At 36.3% G+C, this 20,014-nt stretch overlaps 1 protein-coding gene across 6 annotated transcripts in view; it reads right to left on the bottom strand.

Moving 5' to 3' along the window:
- Positions 1–2,887: 2,887 nt before the first annotated feature.
- Positions 2,888–20,014, bottom strand: part of SUCO (SUN domain containing ossification factor) — a 91,086-nt gene continuing 73,959 nt past the window's right edge. For 5 of the 6 annotated variants that reach the window (XM_019821612.3, XM_019821611.3, XM_019821610.3 and 2 more), the window contains 2 exons: positions 6,095–6,150; positions 2,888–4,926 (listed from right to left, as the gene is read on the bottom strand). In XM_019821612.3, coding sequence (XP_019677171.2) covers positions 4,483–4,926; positions 6,095–6,150 — 500 coding nt within the window. In that variant the 3' untranslated portion in view covers positions 2,888–4,482. The remainder of the gene's footprint in view (positions 4,927–6,094; positions 6,151–20,014) is intronic. The other variant, XR_002151040.2, reaches the window with a different exon arrangement.

The raw sequence follows: 20,014 nt of genomic DNA, 5'->3' as shown, positions 1-20,014 counted from the left end.
ATGCGGAGAAAGAGGATCTCCTTTGCATTGCTGGTGGGAATGCACACTGATGCAGCCACTCTGGAAAACAGTATGGAGGTTCCTCAAAATATTAAAAATAGAACTACAACCCAGCAATTGCACTACTAGGTATTTATCCAAGGGATACAGGTGTGCTATTTCGAAGGGACACGTGCACCCCCATGTTTATAGCAGCAGTATCAACAATAGCTAAAGTATGGAAAGAGCCCAAATGTCCATCGATGGATGAATGGATAAAGATGTGGTATGTATATATATATATATATATATATATATATATATATATATATATATATATATATAAACAATGGAGTATTACTCGGCAATCAAAAATAATGAAATCTTGCCATTTATAACTACGTGGATGGAACTGGAGGGTATTATGGTAAGTGAAATTAGAGAAAGACAAAAATCATATGACTTCACTCATATGAGGACTTTAAGAGACAAAACAGATGAACATAAGGGAAGGGAAACAAAAATAATATAAAAATGGAGGGGGATGAAATGTAAGAGACTCTTAAATATGGAGAACAGAGGGTTGCTGGAGGGGTTGTGGGAGGGGGGATGGGCTAAATGGGTAAGGGACATTAAGGAATCTACTATTGAAATCATATGCTAACTAATGTGGATGTAAATTAAAAAAATAAAATTATAAAAAACATTTTAAAAAGGGGAGAATAATAAAAATCACAAATGCTTATGTTTGCTCAGATTTATCTACTTTATGTTAACAATTGGCATTTGGTGGGTTTTAATACATGCTTTATTAAAAAAATGTAACCCTCAGTTGGTAGTCTAGGGTGTATGACTTTACAGTTGCAAGTGATGAACTCTGTTGGAAACAAATATTCTAAAGATTAATTTTGAAAGTAACCTATTAAGTGGAGTATGATGCAGCAGTCATGAATACATGTTCCCGTAAGATATTTTTTAATGTCTTAATGTTATACAAATGGATACTTGTGGGTTGGGATAAAATTTAGTAACAGTATGAACACATCACTTGAAAAGCTCTTAGTGCCCACTTTGGTAGCCCATATACTAAAACTGGAATGATTCAGAGAAAATAAGCACAAGGAAGACATGCAAAGTCATAAAGCCATCTGTATTGACTTAAAAGAACCTAAATAGGGGCACTTGGGTGGCTCAGTCAGTTAAGTGTCCAACTCTTGACTTTAAGGCTCAGGTCACGATCTCACGGTTTGTGGGTTTGAGCCCTGTGTTGGGCTCTGCCCTGGCAGTGCACAGCCTGCTTGGGATTCTCTTTCTCACACCCTCTGTCTCTGCCCTTCCCCTGCTTGTGCTCTTTGTCTCTCAAAAATAAAATAAACTTTAATTAAAAAAACAAAAAAAAAAAAAACAAAAAAAAACCTAAACAGACAATACAACCAAATGAACTTGACTGGACCTTGGACCAAAAAAACAAAAGTGTCCACAGAAGACAACTGGAAAAATCTTGACTACAGACTGTGTATTAGATTCTGGAATTATTAACTTTCTTAGGCATAATACTAGTATTGTGGCTACATAGCTGAATGTCCTTATTCTTAGGAAACACATGCTTAAGCATTTAGGGGTGAAGGGTCATAGTGTCCCGACTTTCAAATGGTTCACCCAAAATAATGTTTTGTGCATGGCTGTGTATGCAAATAGACACACACACAGACACACGTACAGAAAAAACAAACTAAAAATGTTAACTGCTGGATCTGGGTAAAGGTGAATGGATATTCAACTTTTCTGTGGATTTTAAAATTTTCAAATTAAAAAGCTGGGGAAAAGCATGAGGTTTTTTAATAAATTTGTTCTATGAAATGCAGATTCATTCATTCATTCCTTTTTAAGTAGGCTCCATACCCAGCGTGGAGCCCAATGGAAGGCTTGAACTCAAGACCCTGAGATCCAGAATTGGACACTTGACTGATTGAGCCACTCAGGCACCCCCTATGAAAATACAGATTTTAGAAAAGCAGTATTTCTAAATTGACATGTTACTTCATATACTGCAATCTTACGTAGGTTTGTCCAAGTAGGTTAACAAATAGATCTACTTCATATTCATGTATGTAAGCTTATATATTCAAACTGAGAACACCTCTTAAACTGGAAAACCATTAGGTGGTAAAATAAGACAAGAGCTGAAAAGGATGCTGTTGCAAAGCAAACAATCCTTGGTGGGGAAAGGCAGTGGTGGGGCGGGGAGGGGGGGTGGGTGGGTGTAGTGGCAGAGAGTAGAGAACCGCTGTTTTCCCATACAAGACTTACAAAAAACTAATTCCTCAAATTGTATGTATGTGTAACACAGTGTTTTTAAAAATCGAGTTAAAGGAACCGCTTTACTTGGCATCTTTGCTCTTAAAATCCCCCAGTTTCCTTTCATTGTATGCTGTTTTAATGCCTAATGTTACAAGAAATAGAATGAGGTTGACTCTCAAGGACCTCTGAGAGCTTATTATGTATACACTGCTTCTTACCAGGTACAAATCTACAAATGGCAAGAACTTTTTTTTCTCCTCATGTGGGCCTAACCTCAGAGAGGAAAAATAAACCCCAAATTGTAAAATGTGGAAACAATGAAAAATTAATCGTCCTCAAGATGGCACCTGATAAGAGGAAACCACAGACATGTATTCCCCTGAATAAAGATCAAAACTGTCCTTTTTGTGTTTCAAATGGTGAAATTTTGATTGTACAGGGAACAAAATGTTTATGTGTAAGTTCAGTCAGTTTAGAGTTGCCTTAAATGTGATCAATTATGTAATGGGATGTTGCTGTATTTAGTTTTCAAAGCGGCAAAACTTCAATCTGTGTTCAGGGTGAATACATTTGTAAGTTCTCCTTCAAAGAACAGAAGAGCCAGTAATTAATAAAGACAAGTGTTCGGATTTATTTGGAAATTCACAGTTTCTAATGGCACTACAGCTCTGTAGTTACATATTGAAAGTCATCTTTCCACAACACTGGGTGCTAACACGGATGTGGAACTTCCCGCCCTCGCTCCGCTCCCCTCTGGACCTCTTTTCAGTGAGTTTCTATACAATCAGGCCCTCTTGCTCTGAATGGCTAATTGTACAGACTGGAAAAAAATTTAAATCATCTAAAACATACTGTTAACCTAAAAGCAGCAACTTAAACAAACAAAAAAGGCTTTAAATAGGTCACATTACAAACAATACCCCCAGAAAGGTATTAGACAGATTTAAAAACAGTTATTACTAAAAGTGCTCAATAAGTTATAACTTAAATCTTATAACACAAAATGGTCAATTCGCTCCCTTTCAAAAAGAAACTTTCCACTTTCACTCATTACTGTACAAACACACACTAAGAAATCATTTTCTTCAAATACAGTCGCTGCCAATTATTTTTAAAGAAAAAAAAAGACAAAATGAAGACAGACACATTGACATCGCACATGTATACCTCTGCACATCTGTAGCCAATACAAAGCAAACATCAAGGAATAATAATCCCTTTAGACTTGACCAATTAGACAAGGTTTGACAAACTCACTAACTGGTTCCGGGTATATGGACATAGGCAGTGATTATATCACATGAGACCTGGGCTCATTTGACAAACCTTCAAATGTTCCATCTGCAGTAACAGGAAACACTGACCAGAAAGTCTGGAGGATTAGTGCTCATTGTGAATGTTTAAAATGTAATGTAGCTAAAGAAATCCTTTACAAATGGTTAAATGTGTCTAAAAGGTGAATTTATAAAAAATTTATTTGCAAATACCAGTCACTTGCAAGAAAAGATCTTGTAGGCTTTTTTCTCATTTAGTAACTAGAGAAAAACTAGTGTGAATAAGTTAAATGAAAATACCAGTATCGCCATTTACCGAAAAGAGTAAGACTTAAAAATTCCAGCAATTTTTTTGTTTCCAGTGAGTTTGCTAAACAGAAGTCTAGTCGGCAAGTCTGTAGGACTTTACACTGTCTGACCCACATTACTGAACTTCAGGCACAGATCACCTTAAAGCCTTGTAGTGTTTGCAGCTTCAAAAAACTAACAAAGTTATAAAAGAAATCAAACGACAGAAAAAGTTCTCCCTCCTCTTCCAGTGGCGTTATAAATAGACGAAAGGCACATAAATATGGGAAGGTGCAAGAAATAGGAACAAAGCTAAAGGAAGAGGTTTAGGCTTTCATTCCTATCCCACCCAAAGGAACTGGGCTTCCAAATTATGTTTGTCCCAGTAATTAATCTGTGAAAAAACATCTTTATAAAATGTCTACCATTGTCCCTGTAGGAAGTGATCAGCCTTGTAAAACTGCAGCTCATTAACCAAGATTGACACAATCCCACCTACTGTTTTAAAAAGGCAGAAACCATAATTTCTGAATACTTTTCCCATTAATATTTTCTCCCTCCCCCAGACCCTTCAAATACCACAGACTGTTCTTCAAAGAACAACAAAAAAAAGTCTCCAGTATGAAAAGTTCTCTTCATTTTAGATATGTCCCGAGACTGCTGTGACACCAAATGTTCCCACGGTGATCTCTTTGTTTCCTTTGATTATGTCATGCAGGCTCGGCAATGATCCTGACTTAGTCTGTATTAGAGTTTTTATCAGTTTTCCTTGGTCTTGGACTTTAGATCGCCTTCGTTTTAAAGCCCTCTTCTCAGTTTTTGTCTTTTGGGACTGTCCATTGCACAGACTTGTGCAAGCTGAAATGCCACAAAAATAAGACTCTTCAGACTGTGATGATGTTTCTGAGCTTCCTTCAGATGGAGGGCCCTTATAAGAAGAGTGATAAACTTCGCCCATATTAGAAAAGTCTCTCTGGTTCATAAAGGGCTTCCTTCCTCTTAGGTCTCCATTGGCTACCGGGTGCAGTGGGTCTGCTGGCCTTATGGTTTCAATTTTTTCAGTTTTGTACTTGCAGCGTTTTTTCTAGAACACAAATTTTTAAAAAGGGTAGTTATTAGACTTCCAATAGTTAACCTCTCAAAGCACCTGGAGAGCTGAACTAATGGAGGAAAGTGCCAGCTCCCAGTGAAAAGTGAAACAGCATTATGAACAGTGTGACGTCCTGTTATGTTCTGCATAGATACCACCATTACCTTCTCATTTTGTAAATACACTCAGTCAAAACTCTTTTGGGGTGCCGGAGTGGCTTAGTCAGCTGAGCGTCCGACTTCGGTTCAGGTCATGAGCTCACGGTTTGTGAGCTCAAGCTCTGCACTGGGCTCGCTGCTGTCACCCTGTCATGCTTCAGATTTTCTGTCCCCCTCTTTCTCTGCCCCTTCCCCACTAGCACACACTTGAGCAGGCTCTCTCAAAAACTAAACACAACATTAAAAAAAAAAAACCCCTCTTAGCTGCCACCTCTGACAATAGACTTAGGGGATGATAACTAACAGCTGTGTACCTACTAAGCACCAGGTACCACACAAGTTGCTTTCAGGTGTATCTTCCTTACCAACCCTGAGAAGGGGGTACTTTATCCCTGGTTACTAAATGAGAAAACCAAGGTCCACAGGTTTGGTTCTCTGCTCAAGTTTCAACACAGCAAATGGCCAGGTTGGGATTGAATCCTGGGTTTGTCTCTCAAGTCCAAGTTCTTTCACCTAGAGACCATCACCTCTAATCAAAAAGAGTACAACTTACTTTGAGAGGCAAAACGGAAAAAATCATAGTATTATTTTGAGTTTTGCTACTCATTTAATGGATCATTCCAAGAAGACAAAATCTCCGAGTTTCAGTTTTCTCACATAACTTGCTTTCTCACATAAACTTGCTTCACAGAAAAGCAAACCTTTTCTGTAAAGGGCCTGGCAGTAAGTATTTTAGGCTTTGTATTTCACATACTGTCTCTCTTGCATATTCTTTTTTTATTTTACAACCCTTTAAAGATGGCTCCAGGCCCATACAAAACAGGCCACAGGCCAGATACAGCTTGTGAGTCATAGTTTGCTGACCTTTGTAACATTTATTTGTGTTATTACTATAACTGAAAATAAATAGTAGAATTTAAGGACCAGTTATATCAAACCTTCCAAGCTATTTCCTTGTCTAGTACCAAGTAATATAATATACTTAAAAAGGATCAAAATATTACCTTTTTTTCTGGAGAGAACTTGAGGGGTTCTACGATGTACAAATCATTTGGGTCTACTATAAGAAAAAATTTTAAAAAAAGATTTAAAATGTAAAGTAGATTATGCATGATAAACACTATAAAATATTACATATTATCCTTAAGTGATTATTTTCCTAACAGACCCAATGAATTTATAATTATACCAGATTAAGCATATATTTATGCATTTTAAATTAGTGAAAAGTAACAAGGTGGGAGATGGTACCATTCTTATTTTGGGCTTGACTGGTCACCTTCAAATAACTTCCCTAAGTTTCTAACTGACAGACAGCTAGCTATCAGCCAACACAGTAAGGATCCTTCCTTGGGCCCAGCCCTAACCTCTTACCTGATGAGAAGTATAACATCACCAGGTAAGCTAATAACAAACCTACAGATCATTTGAGTATTTCCCTAAAAGACTAAACTACACTGTGTCACAAATGTGGGTTAATCATGTACAACAAGCAGTTGTGACCAGGTATGAAAGCCAGTTAAAAGAGCATACACACAAAAAACAGATTTAAGACGCTTTTTCTAATTGTATTTTACTGTGACTGAAACTATGAACTCCAAAATCTAAAAATAGCTTAAGCATGCAATATAAATTATAAGCAATAATGAATACATAATTATAATTATAATAATGAATATAATCATAAACAATAATGAATAAATACTTCTGGCAAGGTGAGTAAATTAGAAATATTCATTTTAGGTTTCTAAGATTTCATTAAGCACATTCAAGACAGCTGTATACCATTCTGACACTGACAAGATACACATCTTGACAAGACATTTGACTGACAAGATAAATGAGATTTCAGACTCATTCAACCCAATAAAAGTAAACAATGTATGGTCTGACAGAGCCAGAAGTTTATAAGTTGCAAAATTCACTATAAAACTTCATATACTGCAAATTAACTAATGACATGATTCAACCAATTACAGTTTTTTTACATTATGTCTTAGAAATCTGTTGACAAAGTCATCAAATACACAAAAGTATCAAAATATATAAACTATATCAAATTCATAAAAATATACCAAAAGTATAAAGACATTCCTCTTTAGTCATTTCTATCAGATTACTAATCTTACTCAAGTCAATTTTTTTTAAAAAATGACACCTACTTCTAGAAATGGTTGTTAACTGTTACTCAGATCACCTTCTCTGCTCAATGCAGCTAAAATATGGATTTTAAAAAACAAAAATCACTAAAAGCTCTGAAGAGCGGCCAAGATCAAGTAGGTAATCTCCATTCCAAATGTGAATGAAAAATAGGAATCCCGATAGTCAAGTGGAACACAAAAGTCACTTCTGTCCTGACGGCATTTGCCAATGCAAGAGTATGTGAATTTCAGGTCTAATGGTATCAAGGTAATGAATCAGAAATCAAACCTTAGGGCCCACCCAAAGTAACAGTCTAGTAAGATACCCTGACTTTCCTCACAGTAAGCTGGGACTCTAAAGAACTATATACCCTCAGAGAAAGAATTAACCCATGCGATGCAGGGACCACCTGGTGGTCCAAGTAACCTCATGGCATAAATATAAAGTATTGTGAATGTAAAGCAAACACAAATTCTCTCTGGAATAAAGACCTACCTTTTAGCTCTCAAATTATCCCTACAAATAATTTTTCAAAGAGAAGGACCAACACAAAGCACAGAAAGACACTAAGCACCTGAGCAAGAGGCTGCAGAGACAATTAATGAACAGACTCACAAAGATTTAAGATATTAGAATTATCAAACACAGACCACAAAGGCAGTTATACTTACTATGTTTAAATAAAAAACAAGCTTGAAAATATCTGCAGGAAACACAAAAGGGACCTAGATGTTTAAAAAAATACTAAAAGAATTCCTAGAAATGGAAAATGTAATAACTGAAATTAAAACCTTAATGGAAGAATTTAACAGCAGACTACAGATAGCTGAAGAATGTGTGGCCTGGAAAAGAGATCAGAAGAAATCATCCAAATATAGCACAGAATGGCAAAAAGAACAGAGTTTAGGAGACAAGGGGGATAAACTGAGAAGGATTTAATTAAATGGAGATTCTAAAAGAGAATAAGGTAGAGGTAATATTTTGGGGGGAAGTGGTTAAGAATTTTCCAGTATTGGGGTGTCTGGGTGGCTCAGCTGGTTAAGCGTCTAACTCAATTTCAGCTCAGGTCATGACCTCACAGTGGTGAGATTGAGCCCTTTGTTGGGCTCCGTGCTGGGCATGGAGCCTGCTTAAGATTCTCTCTCCCCACTGCCCCCCGCCCCCACCGCCAACTCGCACACAAGCACAGGAGCATACTCTCTCTCAAAAAACAACAATAATGGGGCGCCTGGGTGGTGCAGTCGGTTAAGCGTCCGACTTCAGCCAGGTCACGATCTCGCGGTCCGTGAGTTCGAGCCCCGCGTCGGGCTCTGGGCTGATGGCTCAGAGCCTGGAGCCTGTTTCCGATTCTGTGTCTCCCTCTCTCTCTGCCCCTCCCCCGTTCATGCTCTGTCTCTCTCTGTCCCAAAAATAAATAAACGTTGAAAAAAAAAATAAAAAAAAAAACCAACAATAACAACAATTTTCCCACTATTGATAAAAGATACTAAATGAGAGATTCAAAGAACTGAAGAACTAAGAAATCAGTATATCTGTGGATAAATGTAAATGAACGCTAGTGTAAAAAATAATAATTGTATACCAAGCAAAACAAATAGAATTTAAATACACAAAACAGTAACATATATATCAAGCTGGGGATAAAAGATCTTTGTATTATTCAAGAAAAGGTGAAAGAACGGGTTAACTGCAGACTTCGATGAGTACTTGTAAATTCTAAGGTACCAGAACATGTTAAAAATAATGCACAACTTCTATTCTATTGATAGCAAAAAAGAATGTCCTTCTTCTCTAACAAAAAGTTTCAAGGAAAGGGAGGAATAATAAAAACAGTCACTAGATAAAAGATACATGAATAACTTTATGCTAATAAATTTTAACATTTAGACGAAATGGAAAAGTTCATGGAAATTTTTAATTTAAATTGACAAAAAAAATCAGGTTCCTATAACCTGAATTAAAAGCCTTTTACAAAGAAGATTCTGGACTGGACCTATGTGACTAATAATTCAAAAAAGAAATAATTATAATTTTAAACTCTTCCTGAGAAAATAAGAGAGCACTGGCCATCTGGTTTTATAATATAAGCTTTATACACAACAAAACCCAACAATATGAGAAATAAAAAATTATATACTAATCTTATTCATGAACAATAGACAGCAAAATTCCTAAGTAGTATCAAACAGAATTACATGAAATTAACAATATAGACACAAAAAACACACATGTAAATAACATATCATGCCCACTTGTATTTATTAAGAATGTAATAAGAGTATGACTCCAGAAAATCAATTAGTATAATTTTAATAAGAGATTAGAAACGATCATCTTAAAAGAAGCTGAAAAAGTATCTGGTAAAATTAAACAGAGATTCATGGGGGAGAGGAACTATCAGCAAACTAAGAAGAGAGAGGGAGGTGCCTGGGTGCCTCAGTTCATTAAGCCTCTGCCGCTTGATATCAGCTCAGGTCATGGTCTCAGAGTTTCGTGGGATTGAGCCCCACGTCAGACTCTACGCTGACAGCGGAGCCTGCTTGGGATTCTCTCTCTGCCTCTCTCTCTGCCCCTCCCCAACTTGTACTCGCACGCTCTCTCTCTCAAAAATAAACTTAAAAAAAAAAACAGGAGAGAAGAACTTCCTTAGATAATAGGTATCTACAAAACACCTGTGACACACATAATCCTTAACACTAAGAGTTTTCCCTTTAAGAATGGGAACAAGACAAAGTTGCCTACCAACCACTTCTAGTCAACATTTAAAAAACTGCCACTGCAGTTAGGGAAACAAAGCAAATAAAAACTACACGGATTGGAAAGGAAGAAACAAAATTCTCTTTAGTCTCAAAAGGTGTGCCTGTATTCACAGAAGTTGCCACTCTGTCATAACAACAAGTATAAGACTGAACAAACTGAAAAATAACTCTTCTTAGATACTTCAGAGAAGTGAGGTCACAAGGAAAACTGCTGTCACAAAACCTGGAGATAGGCAGATACAATCACAAATTGCCTGGGCAGAAACCTCTGTGGGAACAGTGCCCGGGTAGGAAAACCTGAACTACAATTGATAAATTGCTGGATGTTCAGTGTGGATATATCTGTAAGTTAAGAAGTCCCAGGGGGGATGGCACCTGGGTGACTCAATTGGCCAAGCTTCTGACTTTGGCTCAGGTCATGATCTCTCAGTCTGAGTTCGAGCCCACATCAGGCTCTCTGATGTCAGCTTGGAGCCTGGCGCCTGCTTCGTATTCTGTGTCTCCCTCTCTCTCTGTTCCTCCCCTGCTTGTACTCTCTCTCTCTCTCTCTCTCTCTCTCTCTCTCTCTCTCTCTCTCTCAAAAATAAAGATTAAAAAAAAAATGAAAAAAAAAAAAGAAAGTCCAAGGGGGACTTAAGAGGGGAGCCCCCACAGTTTTGTGAGGTTTTAAATTTTTTAATGTTTATTTATTTTTGAAAGCGAGCCAAACAGAACACGAGTGGGGCAGAGAAGGAGGCACAGAACCTGAAGTAGGCTCCAGGCTCCGAGCTGTCAGCACACAGCCCAACATAGGGCCGGAACTCATGAACTGGGAGATCATGACCTGAGCCAAAGTCGGACACTTAACTGACTGAGCCATCTAGTTTTTCTTAACAAGGTCTGACTTTAGGAGATCTATTTCAGTAGAGTCGCACCTACTGGTGTTTTATTGGAGCCTAACCTGCCTAAGGGAAAGGGGAAGGCTGAGAAGCACTGGTGAAGTTTACAGTCAGGAACAAAAGCTCACCAAAAGCCTGAGGCTTAATCATAGGACTACAGAATGCTTCCTTTACCACCACACCTCACCACTATGTTATACCCCACCTTTCAACAAATAATTACATGGCATTTTAAAAATAAGTAAACAAAATTAATAACTCAGGCAACAACAGATGTTGGCGAGGATGCGGAGAAAGAGGATTTCTTTTGCACTGCTGGTGGGAATGCAAACTGGTGCTGCTCTGGAAAACAGCATGGAGGGTCCTCAAAAAATTAAAAATAAAACCACCCTACGACCCAGCAATTGTACTACTAGGTACTTATCCAAAGGATACAAGTGTGCTATTTCAAAGGAACACATGCACCCAAACGTTTATAGCAGCACTACTGACAATAAACAAAGTGTGTTAAGAGCCCAAATGTCCATCAACTGATGACTGGATAAAGAACATGTGGTGTATACATACAATGGAATAATACTTGGCAATCAAAAAAGAATGAAATCTTGCCATTTGCAACAATATGGATGGAACTAGAGTGTATTATGCTAAACAAAATTAGTCAGAGAAAGGCAAATGCCATATGACTTTGCTCCTATGTGGAATTTAAGATACACAACAGATGAACACAGGGGAAGAGAAGGAAAAATAAGATAAAAACAGAGAGGGAGGCAAACCATAAGAGACTCTTAAATACACAGAACAAACTAAGGATTACTGGAGGGGTGTTGGGTGGGGGGATGGGCTAAATGGATGATGGGCATTAAGGAGGCCACTTGCTGGGATGAGCACTGGATGTCACATGTAAGTGATGAATCACTGAATTCTACTCCTGAAACCAACACTACACTGTATATTAACTAACTTGAATTTAAATAAAATCCTGGAAAAAGAAATCACACACACAAATACAAAAAGCAAAGAAAAAAAAGAAAAATAAAACCTAGAATTGAATATCCAAGAAGTGCAGGACAACTACAAAATGTGTAACATGTGTGTAATGAGCATACCAGAAGGACAAGAATAAGAGAAAGGAAAAGAAAGATCTGAAGTAATAAAGAATGAGAATTTCCCCCAAATTAATGCCAGACACCAAAACCCAGATCTAGGAAGCTCAGACAACACAAGGCAGAAAAAATGCCAAAACACTACACCTAGACATATCACATACAAACTTCAAAAAAATCAAAGATACAGAAAAACTCCTGAAAAGTCAGAAGAAAAACACACCTCACTAGAAGAGCAAAGACAAGTTACATCTGACTTTTCCTCAGAAATCATGCCAGAGAGTGAACGAAATACTTGAAGTATTGAGAGAAAAAACAAACCAATCTAGAATTCTATATCCTATGAAATTATCCTTCACAAGTGAGGGAGGAATGCTTTCTCAGACAAGCAAAAAATTGAGGGAATTTGTTGCAATAAACCTGCCTTGCAAAAAAATGTTAAAATTAGTTCTTCAGAAAGTTAGAGAACAATATAGGTCAGAAACTGGTATCTACATAAAGAAAGGAAGAGATTCAAAGAAGGAATAATTAAAGGTAAAATCAACCTTTTTCTTAATCTTAATTGATCTAACAGATAACAGTTTGTTCAAAACAGTAATAGCAAAAATGTATTTGAATATGCTTATGTATATATATGCTTCCATGGAAGTGAAGTGAATGACAGCAAGGGATGGATGGGAGAAATTACAAATATTTTGACCAAAAAAGAAAAAGAGAAAAAAAACTTTTTATTATAAAATAGTTGTACTACCCATGAAGTGGTATAGTGTTATTTGAAAGTAGACTTGAATTAGTTGTAAATGTATATTGCAAACTCTAGGGCAACCACTAGGAAAAGTAATAGAACCGAGAAAATATGGGATTATGTACAATGGTGAATTAAAAGCACAAAAGGCAGAGAAAGTACGAAAGACAAAATTGGTGGGGGGGGCGCGCCTGGGTGCCTCAGTTTAAGCGTCCAACTTCGGCTCAGGTCATGGTCTCATGGTTTGTGAGTTCAAGCCCCACACTGAGCTCTGTGCTGACAGCTCAAAGCCTGGAGCCTGCTTCGGATTCTGTGTATCTCTCTCTCTCTGCTCCTCCCCTGCTCATGCTATCTCTCTCTCTCAAAAATAAACATTTTTTAAAAATTCAGAAAGACAAAATTGGAACAAAGAATAAGGACAACAAATAATAAACATGGTAAATATTAATCCAACTATATCAACAATCACTTTAAACATCAACAGTCTAAATACACCAATTTAAAGACAAAGATTGTAAGAGCTGATCAAAACACAAGATGCAACTATATGTTGTTTTCAAGAACCTGGTTTAATTTTTTAAAACATTTATATACAGTGTTATATAAGTTTCAGGTGTACAGTATAATGATTCAACAATTGAATACATTACTCCGTGTTCATCAGGTATACTCTTTATCCTCTTTACCTATTATACTCATCCCCCATACCCATCTTCCATCTGACAACCACCAGTTTGTTCTGTATATTTAAGAGTCTCTTTTTTCTTTCTCTGTTTCTTAAATTCCACATGAGTAAAATCATAGGCATTTGTCTTTCTCTGTCTGATTTATTTCACTTAGCATGATATTGTTCAGGTCCATTCAGGTTGTTGCAAATGGCAAGATCTCATGCTTTCTTACAGCTGAGTAACATTCCATGTATATATATACTCCACATCTTTATTCATTCATCTATGGATAGACACGGGCTTTTTTTCCATATCTTGGCAATTGTAAATAATGCTGCAATAAACATAAGGATGCATATATCTTTTCAAATTAGTGTTTTCATTTTCTTTGAGTAAATATCCAGTAGTGGAATTACTGGATCATATGGTAATTCTGTTTTTAATTTTTTGAGGAACCTTCATACTGTTTCCACAGTGGTTACACCAGTTTGCATTCCCACCAACAGTGCATGAGGGTTCCTTTTTCTCCATATCCTTGCCAACACTTGTTGTTTCTTGTGCTTTTGATTTTAGCCATTCTGACAGGTATGAGGCAGTTATCTCATTATGGTTTTGATTTGCATTTCTCTGATGATTAGTGATGTTGAACATCTTTTCATGTGTTTGTTGGCTATCTGTAGGTCTTCTATGGGAAAATGTCTACTCAAGTTCTCTGCCCAATTTTAATTGCATTATTTGGGTTTCATGATGTTGAGTTGTATAAAATCTTTATATATTTTGCAAATTAATGATCACTTGGAAATATCTTCTCACATTCAGTAGGTTGCCTTATCACTTTGTTCATGGTTTTCTTTGCTGTACAATAGCTTTTTATTTTGATGTAGTCCCAATACTTTAACTTTGCTTTTGTTCCCCTTGCCTATCTAGACTATCTATCTAGAAAAATGTTTCTATGGCCAATGTCAAAGAAATTACTGCCTATGTTCTTTTTAAAATATTTTTTTTTAGGAGTTTTATGGTTTCAAATCTCACATTTTAGAACTTTATTTTCAGTTTATTTTTGTGGATGGTGTAAGAAAGTAGTCCACTTCCATTCTTCTGCATGTAGTTGTCTGGTTTTCCTAGCACCATTTGTTGAAAAGACTGTCTTTTCCCCACGGTATATTCTTGCCTCCTTTGTCATATATTAACTGACCATATAGGCATGGATTTATTTCTGGGCTCTCTACTCTGTTCCATTGACATATGTGTCTATTTTTGTGCCATAACTGTACTGTTTTGATTACTATGGCTTTGCGGTATATCTTGAAATCTGGGATTGTGATGCTTCCAGCTTTGTTCCTCTTTTTCAAGATTGCTTTAGCTATTTCGGATCCTTGTGGTTCCATACAAATGTTAGTAATTATTTGTTCCAGTTCTGTGAAAATTGTTGTTGGTATTTTGATAGGGATTGCATTAAATCTATAGATTGCTTTGGGTAGTATGGACATTTTTACAATATTGGTTCTTCCAACCCATGAGCATGGAATATCTTTCCATTTGTTTGTGCCATCTTCAATTTCTTTCATCAGTGTTTTATAGTTTTCAGAGTACAGGTCTTTTAGCTCCTTGGTTCAGTTTATTCTTATGTATTTTATTATTTTTGGTGCAATTGTAAATGGGATTATTTTCACAAGAAACCCATTTTAAATATAAAGGTATAGATTAAAAGTATAGGGATAAAGAAAGATATACCATGCTAACACAAATAAAAAAAAAAAGCAGAGTTAGGAATATTACTTTCAGACCGAGCAGATTTCAGAAAAAGGTAATTATCAGGGATAAAGAGCAGCATTTCATAATGATAAAGAGGTTAATACTGCAAGAGGATATAGGTAGAGGCTTTAATACCTATCTATCAGAAATGGACAGATCCAGGGAAAATGAATAAGCACACAGCTAATCTCAATAATACCAAAATCTATTGTATTTCTACATACCAGCAATACACACACACACACGCGTGCGTGCACACACGGTACCATTTACCAGCATCAAAAAATACTCTAGGAATAAAGCTCCCAAAAGTTTGACCTTTTTAGAGTAAACAGAGATAATGCTTATATCCTTCCCAAACTGATATTCAGTTACTGTAATCTCAATTAAATTTTGTTTGTGATGAAACATTTAATAGATAATTCTGAATTTATATGAAAACATAAACAGTCAATAATGGCCAAGAAACCCAAAATAAATAAATATATTTATATAAAATTTTACGTTGGAATTCCTACCGAAGGTCACATACAAAAAAATCAATTCTAAGTAGATTAAAGAACTAAAAATAAAAACTGAAGTAAACATTTAAAAGAAAATTATAACAGTATCATCCATAAACCTGGAGAAAAAAATTCTGTTTAACAGGAGATAAAAAGCACTAACCACCATTTTTTGAGGAATGGGGGGAAAAACCCATATATTTGATTACATTGAAATCAAGAGGAGCTTCTCTTATTTAAAAGACTCCAAATACAAGACAAATCTCAAAGTGAAATAAAATATCTGCAACATATTTAACCAACCAATGAGTATGGTTACAATCTTAAAAATTATAAACCAGTACAAAAGAGATAAACAATCTAACAGAAGAACAGGCAAAAAACTTACAGTTGTCCAGGAAAGTCAAATGACTAAAAGGCATAAAGTAAAGTTGTTCAACTTCATTAGTAATCAGGCAAATGCAAATTATAACTGTGATAAGATTAACGAACACTTTACAACCTGAGAATCCGGTGTTTGTTGGCAAGAATGTAGAATAATGGAAATTCTCAAGGCACTAGTAGAAGCATACTCTGTTATGACCACTTTGGAAAAGTCTACCATTATCTGTTCATTTGCAGATAAACATGACCTACAACCCAGCAGTGTTAAATATAAGTAATATTCCTAGAGAAACTCATACAACTATGTTCCAGTATACAAAGGAATGTTTACAGCAGCATTACCTATAATAGCCCCAACTGTAAGTAGCAGTAGAATGGATAAATACACTGTGAACTGGTCAGTTACTGAAATACTATACAATATTGAAATGGGATGCAATCATGTACATGAATCTCCTTCTCTCTGCCCCTCCCCCACTTGTGTTTTTTCTCTCTCTCCCTCCCTCCCTCAAAATAAAGAATAAAAAAAACATTAGAATTAATAAATGGATTTAGCAAAGTTGCAGGATACAAAATCAACACAAAAATCAGCTGTATTTCTATACTTTAATGATGAACAATCCAAAAAGGAAATTAAGAAAACAATTCCATTGATAAAAGTATCAAAAAGAATAAACTACTTAGGAATAAGCCTAAGAATGTGTAAGAAAAGTACAAAATATTGATGGAAGAAATTAAGGAAGATACAAACAAATGAGAAGACATCTCACGTTCATGACTGGAACACTTAATACTGTCCATACTAAACAATGTCCATACTACCAAAATAATCTACAGACTCAGCCTAATCCCCACCAAAATCCCAACAATATTTTTTTTTGTTGAAATAGAAAAATACATCCTAAAATTTATATTGAATCTCAAGGAACCTCAGATAGAAAAAGTCATTTTGAAAAAGATGAATGGAGTTTGAGGGCTCACACCCCTGATTTCAAAATGTGTTACAAAGCTACAGTCAAAACGGTGTGGCACTAAGAGAGATAAGTAGACCAATGGAATAAAGAACACAGAAATAAACTCTTACACATATGGTCAAATAATCTTCAACAAAAGTAACAAGACCAGTCAATGGGGGAAAAAACAGTTTCTTCAACAAATGGTACTGGGAAAACTGGATACTGACATGCAAAAGAATGAAGTTGGACCTTACCTTACACAATATATAAAAGTTAACTCAAAATGGATTAAAGATCTAAGGTGTAAAATTATAAACTTCCTATAAGAAAACATAGGGGAAACTTCATGACACGAGACTTGGCAATGATTTCTTGGATATGACATCTAAAGTATAGGCAACAAAAGCAGAAATAGACAAATGAGACCTCGTCAAACTTAAAAACATTTGTCCATCAAAGAACAAAATCGAGAGTGAAAAAATGATCCAAGGAATGGGAAAATACGTTTGCAGATCATGTATCTCATAAGGGATTAATATCCAGAATATATAAAGAAATTAACAAAAAATCCAAATAGAAGGAAAAATAAAAACAGAGAGGGAGGCAAACCATAAGAGACTCTTTTTTTTTTCTTAAAGTTTATTTATTTTTGAGAGAGAGAGAGAGAGAGAGAGAGAGAAAGAGAGAGAGCAAGCTGGGGTGGGGCAGAGAGAGGGAGCAGGCTCCAGACTCTGAGCTGTCAGCCCAGAGCCCAACACAGGGATTGAACCCATGAACTGTGAGATCATGACCTGAGACGAAATCGGCCGCTTAACCGACTGAGCCACACAGGTGCCCCTAGACTCTTAAATACAGAGAACAAACTGAGGCTTGCTGGAGGGGAGGTGGGATGGGCTAAATGGGCGATGGGCATTAAGGAGGGCACTTGCTGGGATAAGCACTGGGTGTTAACACATAAGTGATGAATCACTAAATTCTATTTCTGAAACCATGATTACACTATATGTTAACTAACTTGGATTTAAATAAAGTTAAAAAAGAAAAATAACAAATAAAAAAGTTTTTTAACTGGGCAAAGGATATTTCTCCAAAGATGATTTACAAATGTCCACCAAGCACATGAAAAGACGCTCAACATTTCTATCTGAGAAATGCAAATCAAAACCACAATGAGAATTCACCACACCCATTAGGATGACTACTATCCAAAAAACAAAAACAAACAAACAAACAAAAACAAGTGTTGGTGAGGATGTGGAGAAAATTGTAACCCTCATATACTGCTAGAGGGATTGTATGATAGGCAGCCACTATAGAAAACAGTGGAAAGTTTCCTCAAAAAATAAAACTACCAGGGCACCTGGATGGCTCAGTCGATTAAGTGTCTGACTTCAGCTCAAGTCACGATCTTACGGTTGTGAGTTCGAGCCCCGCGTCAGGCTCTGTGCTGACAGCTCCGAGCCTGGAGCCTGCTTCCGATTCTGTGTCTCCATCTCTCTCTGCCCCTCCCCTACTTGTGCTCTCTGTTTTCCTCTCTTAAAAATAAGCATTAAAATAAATATTTTTAATAAAAAATAAAAAAAATAAAACTAGCAGATGATATAGCAATCCAATGTCTGAGTATACATACAGAAGAACTGAAAGCAAGGTCTTAAAGAGATATTTGCACACTCATGTTCATATCAGCAATATTCACAATAGCCAAGAGCTGAAAACAATCTAAATGCCTATCAACAGATGAAATAAACAAATTGTGGTGTATCTGAAAACAGAGTATTACTGAGTTTTAGAAAGGAAGGAAATTTGGTCGCATGTACGTGGATGAACCCAGAGGACATGATGTTCAGTGAAAAAAACCAGTCACAGAAAAACAAATACTTTACGATTAATATATTTCCATGAGGTACATAAAGTAATAAAATTCATCCGGCACCCTAAGTTCTCCATCTTAATCTGGGTATTGTCATACAGGTGTGTTCATTTGGTTTATGAAAATTCATCAAGCTTTGGCTAACAGACACATGAAAACATGTTCAACAGCACTCATCATCAGGGAAATACAAATCAAAACCACAATGAAATACCACCTCCCCCCTGTCAGAATGGCTAAAATTAACAATTCAGGCAACAACATATGTTGGTGAGGATGCGGAGAAAGAGGAACGCTTTTGCACCACTGGTGGGAATGCAAGCTGGTGCAGCTACTCTGGAAAAGTGTGGAGGTTTCTCAAAAAATTAAAAATAGAACTACCCTACAATCCAGCAATTACACTACTAGGTATTTATCCAAAGGATACAGGTGTGCTGTTTCAAAGGGGCACATGCACCCTAATGTTTATAGCAGTGCTATGGACAATAGCCATATGGAAAGAGCCCAAATGTCCACTGACTGATGAATGGATAAAGAAGATGTGGTATATATACACAATGGAGTATTACTCGGCAATCAAAAAGAATGAAATCTTTCCATTTGGAACTACGTGGATGGAACTAGACTGTATTATGCTAAACAAAATTAATCAGAGAAAGACAAGTATCACATGACTTCACTCAAACGGAATTTAAGATACAAAACAGATGAATGTAAGGGAAAGGAAGCAAAAATAATATAAGAACTGGGAGGGGGAAAAACATAAGAGACTCTTAAATACAGAGAATAAACTGAGGGTTGCTGAAGGGGTTTTTGGTGGGGGATGAGCTAAATGGGCAAGAGGCATTAAGGAAGGCATTTGGGATGACCACTGGGTATTATATATAGGAGATGAATCACTGGATTATACTCCTGAAATCATTATTGCGCTATATGCTAACTAACTTGGATGTAAATTTTAAAAAAATAAAGTAAAATAATTAAAAAAAAAAGAAAATTCACCAAGTTTTACATGTAATTACATTTTCTTACATGTAACACTTCAATCAAAAATTTCAGTTATAGGGGTGCCTGGGTGGTTCAGTCAGTTAAGCTTCCGACTCTTGATCTCGGCTCAGGTCATGATCTCATGGGTTTGTGAGTTCAAGGCCAACATTG

This window comes from Felis catus, chromosome F1, assembly GCF_018350175.1.
Source record: "Felis catus isolate Fca126 chromosome F1, F.catus_Fca126_mat1.0, whole genome shotgun sequence".
Classification (NCBI taxonomy): Eukaryota; Metazoa; Chordata; class Mammalia; order Carnivora; family Felidae; genus Felis; species Felis catus.
The sequence above is the reverse complement of the archived record's forward strand: the minus strand, read 5'-3'. Positions and strand labels throughout refer to the sequence as shown.